Here is an 18,556-nt window from a genome sequence, read left to right on the forward strand (position 1 = left end):
ATGCTTATATTAAAACAATTTCTAAAACCGAGTGGATGAGCCAAGATACCCCTCCCAAATTTTTCAAGGGGTGCGTCAATGTACCCATGTCTTATGATAGGAAATGAACCCATATACATGACCATATAACCATATAAGGTAATAGAACCCCATCAAAGGGAAGAAATTGGGCCAAAAACCAAACGCATGGTACAACATATTGCTTATGTTTATATTTTAGTAATTTTTACCCATGAAAGGGAACAAGATGGACCACCCAAATTTATCATGATACATGTTGAGGTCATGTACTATGATACCGAATGCTTAAATTGGAAAATTTCCAAAATTTAAGGGGATATGGAATGGACCCCTATACATGATCATATAACCATATAAGGTAATAGGACCTCATCCAAGGGGATAAATTGAGCCAAAACCAAACACGTGGTTGTACTAAAATTTGGCAATTTCGTACCCATCAAAGGAAACGTGGTAAACCACCCAAATTTATAGTAATATATATTAGGGTTCTATACTATAATACCAAACATGTAAAAAGGGGCAATTTCCAAAATTAAAGGGGTGGGCCAAAGTACCCCTCCCAAATTTTTAAAGGAGTGCACAAATGTACCTATGTCTTATGAAAGGAATGGACCCCTATACATGATCATATAACCATATAAGGTAATAGGACCTCATCCAAGGGGATAACTTAGGTAAAACCAAACACGTGGTACAACGTATTGCTTACGTTTATATTTTGGCAATTTGTACTCCTAAAAGGGAACGAGGTGGACCACCCAAATTTATCATAATACATGTTAGGGTCCAGTACTATAATACCAAATATATAAAATGAGCAATTTCTAAAATTTAAGGGGTGGGCCAAAGTACCCCTCCCAAATTTTTAAAGGAGTGCACAAATGTACCTATGTCTTATGATAGGGAATAGACCCCTATACATAACCATATAACCATATAAGGTAATAGAACCTCATCCAAGAGGATAAATTGGGCCAAAAGACCAAACACGTGGTACAACGTATTGCTTACATTTATATTTTGACAATTTTGTACCCCTAGAAGGAAACGAGGTGGACCATCCAAATTTATCATAATACATGTTAGGATCCGGTACTATAATACCAAATATATAAAATGAGCAATTTCTAAAATTTAAGGGGTGGGCCAAGGTACCCCTCCCAAATTTTTAAAGGAGTGCACACATGTACCCATATCTTATGAAAGGTAATGGACCCCTATACATGACCATATAACTATATAGGTTAATAACACCTCATCAAAGGGGATAAAACCGATCAAAACCCAAACACGTGGTATAACGTTTTGCTTACGTTTATATTTTGGCAATTTTGTACCCCTAGAAGGGAACGAGGTGGACCGCCCAAATTTATCACGATACATATTAGGGTCCTGTACTATAATACCCAATGTTTAATTTGGTCAATTTCCAAAATTTAAGGGGGTGGGCCAAGGTACCCCTCCCAAATTTTTCAAGGGGTGCATTAATATACCCATATGTTATGAAAGGTAATGAACCCCTGTATACGCCCATATAACTATATAGGATAATAACACCTCATCAAAGGGAATAAAATCGACCAAAAACCAACCACGTGGTATAACGTATTGCTTACGTTTATATTTTGGCAATTTTGTACCCCTAGAAGGGAATGAGGTGGACCGCCCAAATTTATCACGATACATATTAGGGTCCTGTGCTATAATACCCAATGTTTAAATTGGTCAATTTCCAAAATTTAAGGGGTGGGCCAAAGTACCCCTCCCAAATTTTTAAAGGAATGCACAAATATACCCATATCTTATGAAAGGTAATGGACCCCTGTATACGCCCATATAACTATATAAGGTAATAACACCTCATCCAAGGGGATAAATTAGGTCAAAAAACCCCGAAATTTGAATTTTTGGCAATTTTTTACCCATGAAAGGGAACGACATAGACACCCAATACTGATAGAGGTACATACTAAGGTCCTAGGCTACCATACCAAATTTTTAGATTTGGCAATTTGCAAAATTTAAGGGGGGTGGGGGGGTGGTCCTATGTACCCCTGCCAAAATTTTCAAGGGGTGCATTAATGTACCTATGTCTTATGAAAGGAATGGACCCCTATACATGACCATATAATCATATAAGGTAATAGGACCTCATCCAAGGAGATAAATTATTTCGAAAACCAAACACGTGGTACAACGTATTGCTTACGTTTATATTTTGGCAATTTTGTACCCCTAAAAGGGAACGAGGTGGACCACCCAAATTTATAGTGATCCATATTAGCGTCCTATACTATAATACCAAATGTTTAAATTGGGCAATTTCTAAAAATGAAGGGGTGGGCCAAGGTACCCCTCCCAAATTTTTAAAGGGGTGCATTAATATTCACATGTCTTATGAAAGGTAATGAACCCCTGTATACGCCCATATAACTATATAAGGTAATAACACCTCATCCAAGGGGATAAATTAGGTCAAAAACCCCGAAATTTGAATTTTTGGCAATTTTTTACCCATAAAAGGGAACGACATAGACACCCAATACCGATAGAGATACATACTATGGTCCTACCCTACCATACCAAATTTTTAGATTTGGCAATTTCCAAAATTTAAGGGGGGTGGTCCTATGTACCCCTGCCAAAATTTAGGGGGTGGGCCAAGGTACCCCTGCCAAAATTTAGAGGGGGTGGTCCTAAGTACCCCTAGGTCATTGACCCCTGGCCAAGGTCATTGACCTTTGACCTATGACGTCACAAAAATTTTTGCTGACTCGGCGCAATATACGCGGGGGAGTACTACTCCCTCCCTTGTGGCTACGTCCGTGAGCATTGCTAACTAGTCCCAAATCCAATGTGGCGTTTCCCATCATGTAGTTTTATGTGGAAAGTTATCAAGAGTATAAAATAAATTTGTTTTATAAAAAAATATGTATATGCTAAAATACTATCCACAAAGGGGGGGGGGGATTCTATATATTGACTTATTAATATCTGGTTCACAAATTGCTGTACAAGAAGCCTTCATTATCTATATAAGCTAAGAATTAAGTAGTAAATGCGTGTTAACTTTCATTTGTTCTACTTTATTACATATTTTCTATCTCATTCTTTAATTCTGCAATCAGTTTTTTCTTTAATTGTCATTATATTGATTTGCTTCAGTATAGTCCCGTAATTTAAAAATATGAATGCATAAAAATAAATTCCATTTGTAATTGGTAAAGAAATAAGATTCAGATATCTTATTTAGCACGAGAAACCTCTTCACTGGAAACCGTGCTGCGTTGTTGCAGAAGCACAGCAACGACCAGAGCCTTTAACTTCTGAGATAGGGGAAAGGATACTTAACATTCGCTCCAATTGCCACGCTGAAGGAATCTGGTCGTCGTATGCTCGCTGCAACGCAACATAAATTAGAGACTGTGACGCATTGTTTTTCGTTTTTTGAAACGGATTAATGGATTTTACAGTTATAGAAGTAAAACATATGTTATTTAAAGTATATGGGAGCATTAGAAAATATTTTTTCCTGTTCTTTACTACTACTGCTAATAATATTTTTTTTTTTTTCTTGAAATACTTTGGTCGTTGCGCAACGCTGCAACATTAACATTAGCCGCCACTGGAGAATACGTAATTATATTGCTATTATTGGCGCAAAAAAACATGAATCTAAATACTTTAGTGAAGTGATTTATACCAGAACGAAGACAAAGCCGATAAAAAAAAAAGGAATTTGGGTTCAGAAAGGAAAAGAGCATAAGAGGATAAGCCAAAGCAATGTTGATTTGAACGAAAAAACAGTCAACTACAAAAGAAAGCAAGCGAAATAGTGAAGAAGATATGGAGAGGAAATAAAAGCAAGGATAGGAATAGTGAAAGAAACCTGTAAGGGAAAAGATGTATTTTGAGGCTCATGAACAGAATGTATTGTATATATATATATATATATATATATATATATATATATATATACAGGGTGTCCCAAAGTCCCGTAACAGCCGTGCTAGAGACGTGTAGTTAAGAGATTGACGATATAGTAATACTGTATGGGTAGGGGAACTTGATCGCTGTAGGTGACCATGGCGTCGGTCATCTTGGTATCCACCATAATGGATTGAGGTCATTTAAAAAAAAAATGGAAAGATATGTGTGTGGTACATAATTGTAGGCTAGAATGTCACCAGAAACACGAATATGAAGTCAGTTTTTAAATATCTTTAATCTCTACCAAGTTATTGATGCAATGTTGAATAAGCGATGACTTATAATAACGTATAGAAATTGTGATAATTGATATATCTCTTTAGTTGCATGTGTAATTGACGAAGAAAATGATGTTATTCCCTGTGGAACGACCTAAGATCATTCTCATTTCCACCGAAAGGAGTTCACGGGATATTGCCAAGTACTTCAATCAAAGACATCCAATTAGGCCGCCAGTGTCACGTGTTAGTGTTGCTAATGGTTGAATCGATACATAACACTGAGGTGAACAAAGTGACACGACTGAAGGTAGATTCTGATACGTAGTTCTTGAGAAAATCTTTAAAAAAATAATTTCTAAGGGGCAAAAATGATTTTGTCCGTTGCCAATAGGTTTATTCACTTGAATAAATTGTTTACTTATGTATTGTATATGTAAAAAAATATCTGTTAACTAGCAGATTATATTTATTGTTTTACGCATCCTATTTGTGAAACGTAATGATTTAAATTAATTAAAGAAATGACTTCAATTAAGTTTCATACGAATTGTCTTGTTCTTTTTCTTTTTTTTTTTCTTAAAAGTTTTGTTGAGTGCTACTTACCATTTACAAGAGGATAGTTAAAAGGAGAAATTTTCTTAGGAGACCAGAGATCTTCTAGGTCAAATCCATGGAAGAAAGTTTCCTTTATATGGTCTGGCTCATCAATGAATGTGGTAGCCAACAACTCTCGAGTTATCTGTCGTAAACAATATTGATATTAGTACAATAAACATTCTAGATCCATCTCCATTTTTAATCATAATACAGTAATAAAAAATATTATTTTATTAAACGATAATAAATAAAATACTATAAACAGGCTACGTTCTGTTTCCAGGTCTCCCCGGAGTCAATGAAATAACTGGAGGTGTGACCGTATCATTGTTACACCTCTGGATGCGACAGTGGTGACAAATAAATGCCTCTCGGAATATTATATTGTAGCTTTGTTTCGAATCCGAAGGTTTGAAGACATTTTATTCCAACCAATGTTCCTTTACGAAAGAATCTTATTTAATCATTCATAAATGTTCAGACTTCACGAGAGGCTCTACGACACATTCATAAATACTGTTGGTGATTTGAGCATCTTCAGACTCGAAATATCAGAAAGTGAATTTTCTGATTCTGAACATAAAAGTAACACAAGCACGAACCAGTTTCACGTCTCAAGTGATGGAGCTAAGAGTATTTGAATTCAGACTTTGTAGTCAAAAAGTCAGTGGTACTTAATCACCTGCAACAATTGAACGAACACAATAAGCTGCATTGATTCAAGACAAAGTTAAAATAATTCTACAAGGGAAAAAGGACTGTGAATGATTTCCTTGATTTCCTGAGGAATTATTATCGAAAAAGAATAGGACAGCGTATGCCTATGTTTCAGCTCATTTTTGATAACAGTAACACTCACTCACAGAGTTACAATCCTGACTGTGGTGTTTTGTTGTGTTGTTCTGTAAAATAATATATCAAAACCCGCCTATTTACAAAAATACAGTCATCCTTGAAGACATCCTTGAACTTCGTGTTTTGTTAGCTTATGAAATAATATCTGTAAATCATTTTCCAATATCTGGATTTAAGAGATTGAATCACACGTTCTTTTTATCATACATATGCTCTTCAGTGAACAATAACTTAGGTGCTAATTTAAGTTTGATATTTGAGTAAGTCGCTTTTTTTTATTCTTCAAATGTTCATATTACTAATTACATTTGTGTGTTTGTAGTTGTAAAAAAAAAAAAAAAAAAAAAAAACTTTACGTACATGAAGAACATAGTTTATTCATCACGTTAGATATTTCTTCAGTTTATTCAATGGATGATCACACATAAGTGAGTCAAAATTTTGCTCATTTCAACATTATTTAAGAAAATGAACTAAAGAAAATATAAGCTGAATCCAAAACAATGGTAGTAAAGTAAATATTCATATAATGTTTAATTAACCATTTGTCCTTCAACAAGAAGGCAGTTCAATATTATTAGATGTAATGTGCACCTAAGTTTCTCAGGAAATTATAAAAAATTTTCTTAAGTGCAAAATCAAAACTTATGAGGAATGTTTAAGATGTTCAAGAATCTTTGTAAACTTTATTGATATTCCTGCATATGGAAAATATTCTTCCGAAGCTAAGATTCTCTTCTTTTTTCTTTTTATTCGTATTTAAGAGTAAATATATTGCACAAATAATGAAAACATCTTACTTTATTACAGCCTTTAATGGATTAAAAAGAAAGGGTAATATTAAGTTTTCAGTATATATATATATATATATATATATATATATATATATATATATATATATATATATATATATATATATATATATATATTATATTTGACATTACCCACTCCTCTGCTCAGAGCTTTTAGAAGAGCCTCATTCTACGTTCTGATCATGGTTGACGATCTCAGCCTGAATGTTGAAGAAATTACATTTACTCATATTTTATTTTCAGTTTTTTTTTTCTTTCCATAAGTATACACTTAAAACTTGATGAGTACAAGATTAGGGTTACCAACTAAAAATTCACAATGCAAGAAATGGCTTTGCTAAAAGTTGGACTTCTTAAAGATAACTTAGCAATTTGGATCTTTAACAGGAAAATGTTTACTTTTTATAAGCATATTTTCTACGATGAGGTGATATATTAATAATATTGTCTTAAAGCAGGGAAACAAGTGATATAATTATTTCCTTACATTATCATTGTATTCATGTTGAGTGTGCGCAAACTTCTAATGAAAGGTCAGTTAGATTTTACATCGGTAGACAATTAGATGCCTGTATACCGAATTTAATATATCGAATCTTAGTATTACTTATATCTACTTAGGATATAGTGCTCTAATCACATATGATAGGATAAATGATGTTTATAGTTGAAACGCAATTGAGGAGCATTTATCGATTAAATCACTGAGAAATGTCGGATAGTTTCGATAACATGAATATGGCTGCTGGATATAAAATGATTGAAAAGCCGACTATGGCCGGTAAAAGTCAGACGGTTGGTAACACTATGTAAGACTGGGATATGAAAAATAAATTTAGTAATACTAACCGCATGAATTGTCAGAATAGTTTTGGCTGAAAGATGAATATCAATCGCACTGCTAGTAACTGTGATCTTTACTCCTTCCTCTAATTTGAAACTTCTCGCAATTTCTATATCACAAGGCTGTAGAACCTGGAAAAAGAGGAGTTTGCAATTTTACAAAAATACTCTAAAAATATTCTACTGGAATAGACAATTTAAAAATCTAACAGAGTATCTATTTCAAATACAATAATATATATATATATACTAGCAGCGTTCACCCCGCTTCGCTGCGGTCACCCCGGAACGCAATAAACTTTGTTACTTAGATAATTTTTACTTTTTCGCTTTCAAGTGATATGATAAAAACCATAGAAGATTGCAGTAAATGTTAACATTATATCGCCTGTCATTTATGTTAACCCGCCCCGCTTCGCTGCGGTCACCCCGGAAGTTTTCGCTTTCAAGTGATATGATAAAAACCATAGTAGATTGCAGTAAATGTTAACATTATATCGCCTGTCATTTATGTTAACCCGCCGAGTTACACGGTCATGCGGGTTGCATATAAATACGTTTATTTTTACCTATGATGAACTAACAAAGGATTTGTACGTTATGGACACTTGAATGGTCAATTATCTCAAGACACTGGTAATTAAAAATTAAAGTGATATGATAAAAACCATCTAGGGTCCAAATCCTAATAACCCCCCAAAAATAAAAGAAATTGGTTCAGCCGTATTAGCGTGATGAGGTAACAAAGGATTTGTGCGTTCTCTTTTATATATATAGAAGATAGATATTATGAAAATGAAAAACATTCAAGTGTACATCTTTTTTTCCAATGTCCAAATTCACAGCTAAGATATAGATTAGAATCCTTATGTAGATTATAATTTGTGTACATATTTAAAGGCACGTATACAAGTTTATTTCTGAATGTTATCGAAAGCAGTGCAATTAAGTAAAGTCTTAAGTTTTACCAAGAGGACAACTTTGCCATGTAAGTGAAACTAGATTAATGTTTTTGGTTGTCATGTGCAATTTCAATCAAGTACACATAGAAAGGGGACAGAGAAAGACAACCAGATGCAAAGATAACCCTCAAGATAATTAACTATGATAATATCATTGCGTCACTACTTGATAGTGACATATCCATGTGATACTTGACATACTAGAATTCTACCATATTATTACTGTTCGAAAAAATGTTCAAAGATGAGACATAAAGCAATTAATAGATTTTATTAAACTGAACAAAATTATATGCGTAAATTCTCATGCGTAGTTTTAGAGAAATTCAAGATCCTGAGACGAATATTCGGACCCAAGAGGAACGGGAATGGGAAATGGCGGAAACTTCATAATGAGGAACTACATAAGTTATATGGTTTACCCAACATTGTTAGGGTCGTCAAGTCTAGGAGGCTTAGGTGGGCGGGTCATGTATTTAGAATGGAAGAAAGTAGAAACGCTTTCAAAGTCTTGACTGGAAGACCAATCGGAAAACGTCCATTAGGAAGACCTAGGCGCAGATGGGAGGACAATATTAAGATGGATCTCGCAGAGATTGGAATACAAAGTAGAAACTGGATCCAATTAGCTAAGGATAGAAGTCAATGGAGAGCTTTTGTGAACGCGGCATTGAACCTCCGGGTTCCATAGGCCATAGAGTTAGTTAGTTAGTTAGTTAGTTTTAGAGAAAAGGAAAATTACTGTTCTGTAAATCTAAAAATCGATTATGTACGAAATCACAACACTTATTAGAGATTAAACTGATACTAAGATATACCATCATAAAGCTTTTTATTGTGTGACAGCAAGATGGCAGTACACAGTACACAATATGGCTAATAAAATATAAGCCAAAAATGGTTCTTAATTCTTAAATTTTAATTTTTGTTTAACTATAATAATGCCCAAAGATGCGACATATATCAATTGATAGATCACATCAAAATTGAACAAAATGAGATGGTTGAAGGTAAATCATTATGCGTAGTTTTTGAGAAAATAAAATAATGTTCTATCAGGTCTTGTTTCCACATTGTCAAACTAAACACAATAACACACTCAACAAGAATACATGATAAAAATATATGAAAACACAAACACGTAACACTTTCAACACACTAACTGTGTCTTTATCAGACCCTCCTAGAAAAGGAGTGAAAGTTTGATGAAGACGCAGTTACTGTGTTGAAAGTGCTACGTGTTTGTGTTTTTATTTATATTTTATCACATAGCTTTGCCCAGTGTGTTGTATTTAGTTTTCTATGCCATGAAAAGGTGTGTCGTTTATTGCCAACAATAACTGATGCTTCTTTTTGTTCTACTAGAACAGATAATTTATTTATTTATGCACTATGCATGTAAAAGCAATACACTGTTAAGTAGCAGTAACGCACATACTCCTAACAGTGACGCGTATAATCCTAACAGTGGCGCACATACTCCTAGCAGTGACGCACATACTCTTAACAGTGACGCACTTAATCCTAACGGTGACGCGCATAATCTTAATTGTGACGCGCATAATCGTAGCAGTCACGCACATACTCTTAGCAGTGACGCGCATACTCCTAACAGCGACGCACATACTAACAGTGACGTGCATAATCCTAACAGTGATGAGCATAATTCTAGCAGTGACGTGCATAATCCTAACAGTGATGAGCATAATTCTAGCAGTGACGCACATACTCCTACCAGTGACGCACATAATTCTAACAGTGACACAATACTACTTGTAAATAAAACAAACACATACATCTAGTCACTCTGGTAACTGTCACTTCTCCAATACGCTTGAGATATACTGTTATCTCAAGCATATTGGACATAACTCAGTTATACAGCATTTCTTGAGATATACTATTCTTTTCTATGTTATCAACAACGTGCGAAAAACTCTTCGTTCCAGTTCCATAAAAAATCTAAGTTGGTGTGTTTTTTACGATTCTTTCTTCTCCTAAGAAGTAACCCTTCCTATGTTAATCTAATTGCACTGTCCTACATGGCTATGATTGTCATTTAGACCTATACAGAACAACTACGTATCAAAATGGAAGTATGTATAACAGAAGACAGTTTAAAGATAGAAAGAAAAAAATTCTATTCAGTTAATGAATACAACAGAAGAAAAAATATGCAAGATTATTATTGAGAAATAATTTAAAACCCTTCTTGAAGTCGATTATAACGTAGAACTTTACGCTGACTTTTGTAAATTTTTATAAATAATTTATCTCACATGAGGACGATTAGTAATACTACTAATATTATCCCCATTAGGTAAAGTGAACAATCATAGTTGACTTGAGACTCATTTAAATTTCAATCAGTTTTCCTTGTTCTGTCTTTATTGATTAGCTTGAAAGAAATCTGACAGTAGAAAAAGTTAGTCTACTTCATGTTTAATCTTCTTCACTACTGAACACTAGATAAGTTTAAGATCGCTTGTTTAGTTTTATACACAAACATAAAATGTCAAAATATTTAAAACATGTATCAGTAATTTTAAATATATTCATAATCTTTGACCTCATTTAATACCAAAATTTCTTATGTGGAAACAAAACATTTGGTTTAATATTCAACTCTTATCCTTACACTGTACAGCAATTTTTAAAGCTTACAATTAGGTTTTATTAAGATTAATGTTTAATTTACGCATATAACTAAGGCTCGCTATTACTAAGCTTAATCATTGACCATTAGTTAGATTAAATTTTTCGTAACCCTGATATGTACTTTTTTTTAAAATTTCTATGTATTGGGTATGGCTAGCCGTCGTTACTCGTGAAGATGTTAACGGATGAACTTCACTATGAACTCGGCTGGGATAATCACTCCAGCTATAATTATGCTAAAAAAAGAAAAGAATTCAACCAGCATGGTCGTAAGAAACACACATATCTCCATGTATAGAATATGGGATATGAATTGCCACTCTAAAGGCACCGTTATCTGTCAAGATGTTAAAGGATCGACTCCATTACCGAGTCGGCCGAGATAATCGCTCTATCAATCAATAATAATAATAATAATAATAATAATAATAATAATAATAATAATAATAATAATAATAATAATAATAATAATAATAATAATAATAAATTAAAAATAAAAATAAAAAAAGATTTGCTTTGCTTTCATTCAAGAGTTATCGTCTAGGGCAGTGAGCCTCAACCGATGTGTCGCGACATATTGGTGTGCCACGCAGTTCCCTAAGCGTGTTGCGAAATTTTAGAATTTAAAAACCATGAAGACTATAATAATAATTAGTTAAAATCGAGACAGATTGTACCAGTCAACACCTCCAGCGATAGCAATAATGCTCAATGCTATATACAGTCATTATAAAAACTACTTGGTTCCAGTATTATAATATATATTATTATTTATAATAAAAATATTAAACAATTGTGTCGCGATGTGCTAGACGTTCAGTAAAGTGTGACGTCAGTAAAAAAAAGTTGAGAACCACTGGTTTAGAGTACGAATGGACGGATGACGTACTAACATTACAATCTTATAAGACTCACTAACGTGATCCTAATAAGCTTCAAATGTATGAACAAACTAAATGAAAAACACAATTCCATTTATGATAATTTTGATGTAATTGTGTTTTACTTACAAAATGTGAAGGATTCCTATGATGACTTTGATCCTTTGATATGATTTGAAGCCCTGCTAATGAACATACTAAAGACTCTCTGCCTGGATGTCGACTGTAGTCGAGTAGAACTTCAGTACGCAGTAAAAGCGAGTGACAGTTGTTTTCTGTTAAATCAGCAAATATCATAATTTCCGGCTTTTTTAACTGCAGCGACACAGACAAACCTAAAATTGAAAAAAAAAACTTTAAAATATGTTATAATATTACATAGAATATTACTTCTAATATTTCTATTAATACGCAATAATTTTGCAATTGTTAGCAAGTACATTTTTTTTTGACTTCATAAATGTCATTCTTAGTTGAAGTTATATTTCCTTCATCCTTAAACTTCTTGGTTCTCGATTTAATTTCATAAGTAGGTTTACTATTTCTGTATTTAATGTTATAATTCCATAAGAATGTACAACAGAGTCGGAGTATTAAATTTTAATATCAATACTACCATATTGCAGTACTTTATATAAAATTATGTTACTTTTGAATTCCAAAATCCCTCTTCTGAACAGAACTAAACTAAAGTTTGAATAGTTAATACACCGCAATGCAAGATACGGCCTAGTTCCTAAAATGTCAATTTATGGGAATAGAAACCTCATGTTATAAGCGTCGGTGGACCACCTATGGGCAACTAGCGACATCTCGACAAAAATTGGTAGCCCCTCAGCGACGATCTACGGTGGCCCCGACTTCCGTTTTTTAAAATTGTACCACCAGCGGCAGAGACGCGACGAAACGCCAGAGAATCACAAAATTACTCCCCCAAAATATGTAATATATGCGCAATTTCTTTACATTAAGGTGAGCCTAAAAACATTTTAAAAAGTATCCGGAGGCGGGCGCGAACCACCAACCTTATGACTACTAGCCTCGTGCTTTTCCGACTTCGCCACGTAGGCGATGAAAAAACCTCACTTGTAAACAGGTCAATCGTTGACGTCTTTTTTATTTGGCCAATCAGAGTGCTCCTTATCTGTGTATATACGACGATGACTGTTTAGAATCAGGTAAAATGCGTTCTCCATATAATTTTATAACAAAATGACAAGCATCTATTTACTTTATTTCATAGTTCTCCTATATTCACTTTCTAATGATCGGCGACAGTTGTCATCTAAATTCATACAATTATTCGAAATCATCTCAAGATTTTTTTAATTCATGACGAAGAGGCAGGGATTACTCTTAACCCCCGGAGCTCACTTTAGGAACAACTCGTGAGGAAAAACTTAATACAATAATAACCGCATGCCCATGACTGGCGATTGTTCATGTTGGTCCCTTCGCGATTCTCCGCGACGAATCGAAGGCGCGCGGACCAAAATGAAGCCCTCGCTGCTAGGCGGTGGTAACTTCAACATCCCAACTCTAGATATCTGTTTCGACTCTACGAAACCCTGCCGCCAGTGGCACACTTGAGACAATCTTTTGCTATATCGACGATCGACATTTACCGGCAAGTGGATCACTAGGTGTTGGCGACGTTTACGATATGGGAAAATAATTTAGTAGTTTATATTCCAATAACTTCTTTGTTATTACATAAACCCTAAAAGGTTGTTTTCCTACAGCCATGAGAAATGTTGCGTAATTAGTTAAAACAACACTGAAAGTTACATTTTGGTCTCAGTTGCATTTGTTTGATATGTTTATTTTTTTTATATGAAGTGGAAGATAAAGAGTACACTCATAATTATCTGACTTGTGATAGTTGTTTTTTTCATAGTTCCTGATCGTTTTGAAGGATAACATTATTTCAAATCTTTAAGGTAGCTTTATAGATCTTACCGACTTGTTCATCTGTGCATGAGGTCCCTGACGATATGTAGCCACTTGTGCTATCATTAGAGCTGGGCGGTCTTTGAACAGATTTCAATGCATCTACTGATCCTTTAGTTTGCTAAAAAGGAGAAAATAACTAAATATTTGTTTAAAGTGAAAAATGTTGTTGAGCTGAAATAACGAGTTTTGCCATTTATAAGAAAACTATGAAACCACTGCAGAAAATATCAAGATACATTAGAACAATGTGTCATGTGTTAAGAGGAGGCAGTGGCATCATTCAATGGAAAATAATAATAATAATAATAATAATAATAATAATAATAATAATAATAATAATAATAATAATAATAATAATAATAATAATAATAATTTGAAATATGTTTATTGGAAACAAACAGCACTACAGCCAAAAGCATCCCAAAGAAAAACAAACGAAAAAACGGGTATTCATAAACACAGGGCGCATGCAAATAGCTATACTAAATACAACTGATCATACAAAATATTGATGGAACAGATAAAACATTAGTTAAAAAATATAAGATGGAAAACATGCAGTATCTGTTACAAACAAAAAATAATAAAAATAACAATAATAAAAAATTAAGAGCTTAATGAACATGCATATAGAATAAATACATCATACTAAAAACAAAAATAGATATCATGATTCACAGTTTAGTTGAAGCATTAGTTTACAAAATATTAAAAAGACAAAAAATAGTTTTATAAGATAAATATAGAGTTGCTGTTACAGATTGAAAATAAATATTTCCAATCTAAACACATCAAACAAAATACATTCATTCACAGGACGCAAACTAAATAAGTGTAGAAGAAAGGGAAAAGATGAAAAGAAAAAAGAAAGAGCAGAGAGATGATTAAAATTCAAAACTAATATCCATTATTAAGAAAAAACTCTAAATGACACCACACTAAATTAAATAAATAACATTATAGGTTCTATAATACCTTAATAAGTTCTTGAACGAACTTTAACAAATTTAGTTTGGAATATATCTATAATAGAATAAAATTTATTTGCAGTATCAATAGTTTTATAAATGGAATACTTCAGAGTAGAAGCTTTAGAGGGAAAAGGAACAAACTTTCTAGTGTTACCGTAAGGAATTCTTATGGGAACAGAACCATCAATAAAGAAACACGCATGAAGAATATTATAATTATCAAAAATATATCGCCTATTGGCTAAAGAGACAACAGATATAGTTCTTTGGATATACTAGACAAACTTATGTCCTTGAAATCTTTAAATTTCCCTCGTAACCAGGCTAGGAAGTTACTCTAAATAGACTCAATAGTATTTACAAAATATTTGGCAAATCACAGTACAATATTTCAAATTAATAATAATAATAATAATAATAATAATAATAATAATAATAATAATAATAATAATAAATTAAGTTATTTGTTTAAGGAAGTAAGGAGTTAGGTAATACTAGTCGGAATACCACTAGGAGAGCAAGTATTATCAAGAAGTGATTTCACAATAAGACTTAATCAAATGTATCACCTCTCTTGTAATTATGTTACTAACTCTCTTCCTTCATAATACCTTCAAAATAATAAGTTGAAAATGAAAATGAAATTTTTAAGTTTTACGTCCTACGGTTATGCCGGCTAGGCTAAAGGAGACAGTGATGATCAGTAATGAATGAAATGGTGGAATGAAGAAAGTGGGAGGAAACGGGAGAACCCCGAGAAAACCCATGCACACGGTGTTTGTTTGCCAATAAGAAGTTGAAATAAAAATTAAATTGTCTGTTACAGACTAACAAAGGTGTATGTTGTTGTAGCCCATTGTGTAATATTTCACCTTGTGTCGCTACTAATTCATGCATTTTTCTGTCTTGAATATTTGATATTTTTTTCTTTTTTTCAAGCGATTTAATGTTGCGTTGGCTGAAATCAGTAAAAGAAATTTTCGTAGCTAATTTTTCTGATAATTTACCGAAAAACATTATTTCTTTAACAATGCTGATGTAAAATTATGCTTTTCTTCAATTTAAAATGTGTGATTGTTTGTAAAGTTAATTATTGTGCTGAATAATCCATAGAGCTTCCAATTAAAATCGAAGTGTATATGTGTGATATCAAAAGGAACATTATATCTTAATTGCATTGACTTTAGAGGAACACTTCTTCACTATTATTTATTCAGGACCTAAAAGGATCCAAAAATTATCCAAAGTACTAGACTTAAGAATATTGTATGGAATGATGTTGAAAGTTTGTACGGATGATGATTTGTGCCAAAGATGATCGGTCTGATAGGAATATTACTCTTATTAACCTAGAAACTCGTATATGATGAGCAATAATTGAACGTACATTATTAGCGTTTTTTTCTCATTCATTCATCATGACATCTAATATCCAGAATTACCTTTGGCAAGAATGAAACTCACATAATAGTTAGCATTTCTTTACTGCAAGCAAGGCTCAATTAAAAAAGAGTTTGGCTTGACGATGAACGGAATGATATCCTCAAAATGTACGTAAATCATTTTATTACAAACAATAATTATTAATAAACAAACACAAAATTAAATTAAGTTAATTTTAAGTTAATAATAATTTAATTTGAAACTAATTTGTATCTTAAAACTATTTATGCAGAATGATAGATCTTTTAGACACTGTCAACAATGTTTAATATCATTTTATTTTTCTCACTTTCTTAAACTTATCCCATTAATATTTTCTTTTGCAACTGATTTGGAAAAGTGCTAAGGTTTCAGGCCCGAAAGATACAAAAGAAATAAGAATTTCAGAAATAAAAAAAAATTTAACAATTCTTAATGGTCCCTGACTTTGTATGGCTTTATTTTACTAAGTAACAAATTTACCAACCTGTGTTCCGAAGTCACCAACATAACCATGATTTACAACACCTCCATCTGGTGGTTTCTCTCCGGGCAAAGCTTCGAAAATAAAATGAACCAAACTAATGAAAAAGGATACTGAGAAATTTAAACGAATTCTTTCTACTAAAATATCTACACATGAATCTCCACTTTGAGTTTGATGGAAAGTTGCATCAATCATAGGAGGAGATGAAACTGAAATCTGTGTCGAATCCATCTTCATTTCTTCACTGTGAGATTGAAATACCCTGTAAAACAAAGTTCAAGCATTTAATATTTATTTATAGAAAATAATTGACGTTTTAGAAAGTACATGTAAAAAGTAATTAGTTTATTACTTAATTTATTCAATTGCATTTAAAATAGTTTTTCCGAACTATTTCAGCCATTTATTTTATGGCCTTTTTCAACAATTAAACTAACTAGTAAATAACTGCTACACTTATTGCTTTTAAAATATATTCAATTATTAAATTTACTTATAATCAAATATGTATTACAAAGTAAGTATAAAAGCTTAAGTGTATTTACTTGTCTTAAAATGAAGTAAAGAATGATAATAAAATAAATTATAGGGAAATTTCTAACATTCCTATTACTCCATTATTTCTTTTGCTGAATTCTGCTCCATTACTCTTCCTCCATTATTTCTAAAACAACCATAATTCTACGTGATTATATATTTTCCAACTTGTAACAAATTATTTCAATATATAAAATTCCTTAAAAAAATGAAAAAGTAGAACATCATTACACTGCACAGTCAAAAGAAAATTAAGCTGTTACTGTAAGTATTTCATTAGATATGAAGGGAAGAATTACAAAAGAAAGAAACTAGAAGAAAAGAGCTGTAACGGAGAAACATCAATATGTATAAAGAGTCAGGATCTCATGATAATGTTGCCAGCTGGGAAGTGTTTAATGAAGGAATACAAAACTAACGGAAGAGTTATTCGGTAAGAGTATAGAGGTAAAAGGGATAGTTAATGAATAAATATATAAAATCATACTGGAAAAGAAATAATGACAATATTGAACACAATTATGAAACGATAATAGAAACAAAAACAAATTACGATATTAAAATGAAAATTGGGTAGAAAGATAATAAATTGTAGCAAAGATAAAAAATAAATGTATGGTAGATGAAGATGGAGTAAGATCATTGTAGACGATTAAGACCGTCTAAGGGAAGTGGAAAAGTCTGGGGAACGAATTTTGAGAATGATGACGCGTAACATGCAGTTAGATGTACTGATGTGGTAGGTTGCGTGGTCCAGCATTGGTAGATGTGGATGAGCGCTACATGGGTATGGATGATTGTTGATGTAGATTGAAAGAGGACTTATAATTTCACCAATATAAATCCCTCCCCCCTAATCACTATCATCATATCAAACGTTTCCTACCCTGTGCTCCGTCCTATATCTTCTTCACTACGAGCACTCTCAACCATGGCTTCCCCTTTAACTTCTCCCAAACAGTAGTGCGAAACACACCACGGAAGAAACAAAACTTTATTCCGAATTAGTCCGTTCTACGCACGAGAGAAATACAATTAATGAAAAATATTTGATAGATATACAGATTTCTCGTTTAGAATTTTCGTTGAAGCAAGTTCAAATTCACTGTAGTTCTGTGAACCATTTAGAATATCTCCTCTAAATGATTTTTTCCCAATATTCTGACTTAGTCAAAGCGCTTCTTCGCAAACAAAAACGGTTGCTTTGTCTCATTCTATGCGACAGCTCCCTCCGTGCTACATAGCGTATGGAACTTCGGCGTGAGGAATCCGGTTGCTATTCTCGGTGGGAGCTTACGTAGTTTGCACCTATCCTATTTAAACGTGCTTAATGTTATATCAGC

The 18,556-nt window shown here is 32.8% G+C and overlaps 1 protein-coding gene across 2 annotated transcripts in view; it reads right to left on the reverse strand.

Moving 5' to 3' along the window:
• LOC145661598 (intermembrane lipid transfer protein VPS13A-like) overlaps nt 1-18,556 on the reverse strand; it is a 305,499-nt gene that overhangs the window by 152,558 nt on the left and 134,385 nt on the right. For both annotated transcript variants that reach the window (XM_081726923.1, XM_081726919.1), the window contains exons 27-31: nt 16,677-16,938; nt 13,803-13,914; nt 11,973-12,178; nt 7,349-7,474; nt 4,839-4,974 (exon numbers count right to left, since the gene is read on the reverse strand). In XM_081726923.1, the coding sequence (XP_081583049.1) occupies nt 4,839-4,974; nt 7,349-7,474; nt 11,973-12,178; nt 13,803-13,914; nt 16,677-16,938 (842 nt within the window). The remainder of the gene's footprint in view (nt 1-4,838; nt 4,975-7,348; nt 7,475-11,972; nt 12,179-13,802; nt 13,915-16,676; nt 16,939-18,556) is intronic.

This window comes from Thermobia domestica, chromosome 1 (assembly GCF_964235325.1).
Source record: "Thermobia domestica chromosome 1, izTheDome1.hap1.1, whole genome shotgun sequence".
Classification (NCBI taxonomy): Eukaryota; Metazoa; Arthropoda; class Insecta; order Zygentoma; family Lepismatidae; genus Thermobia; species Thermobia domestica.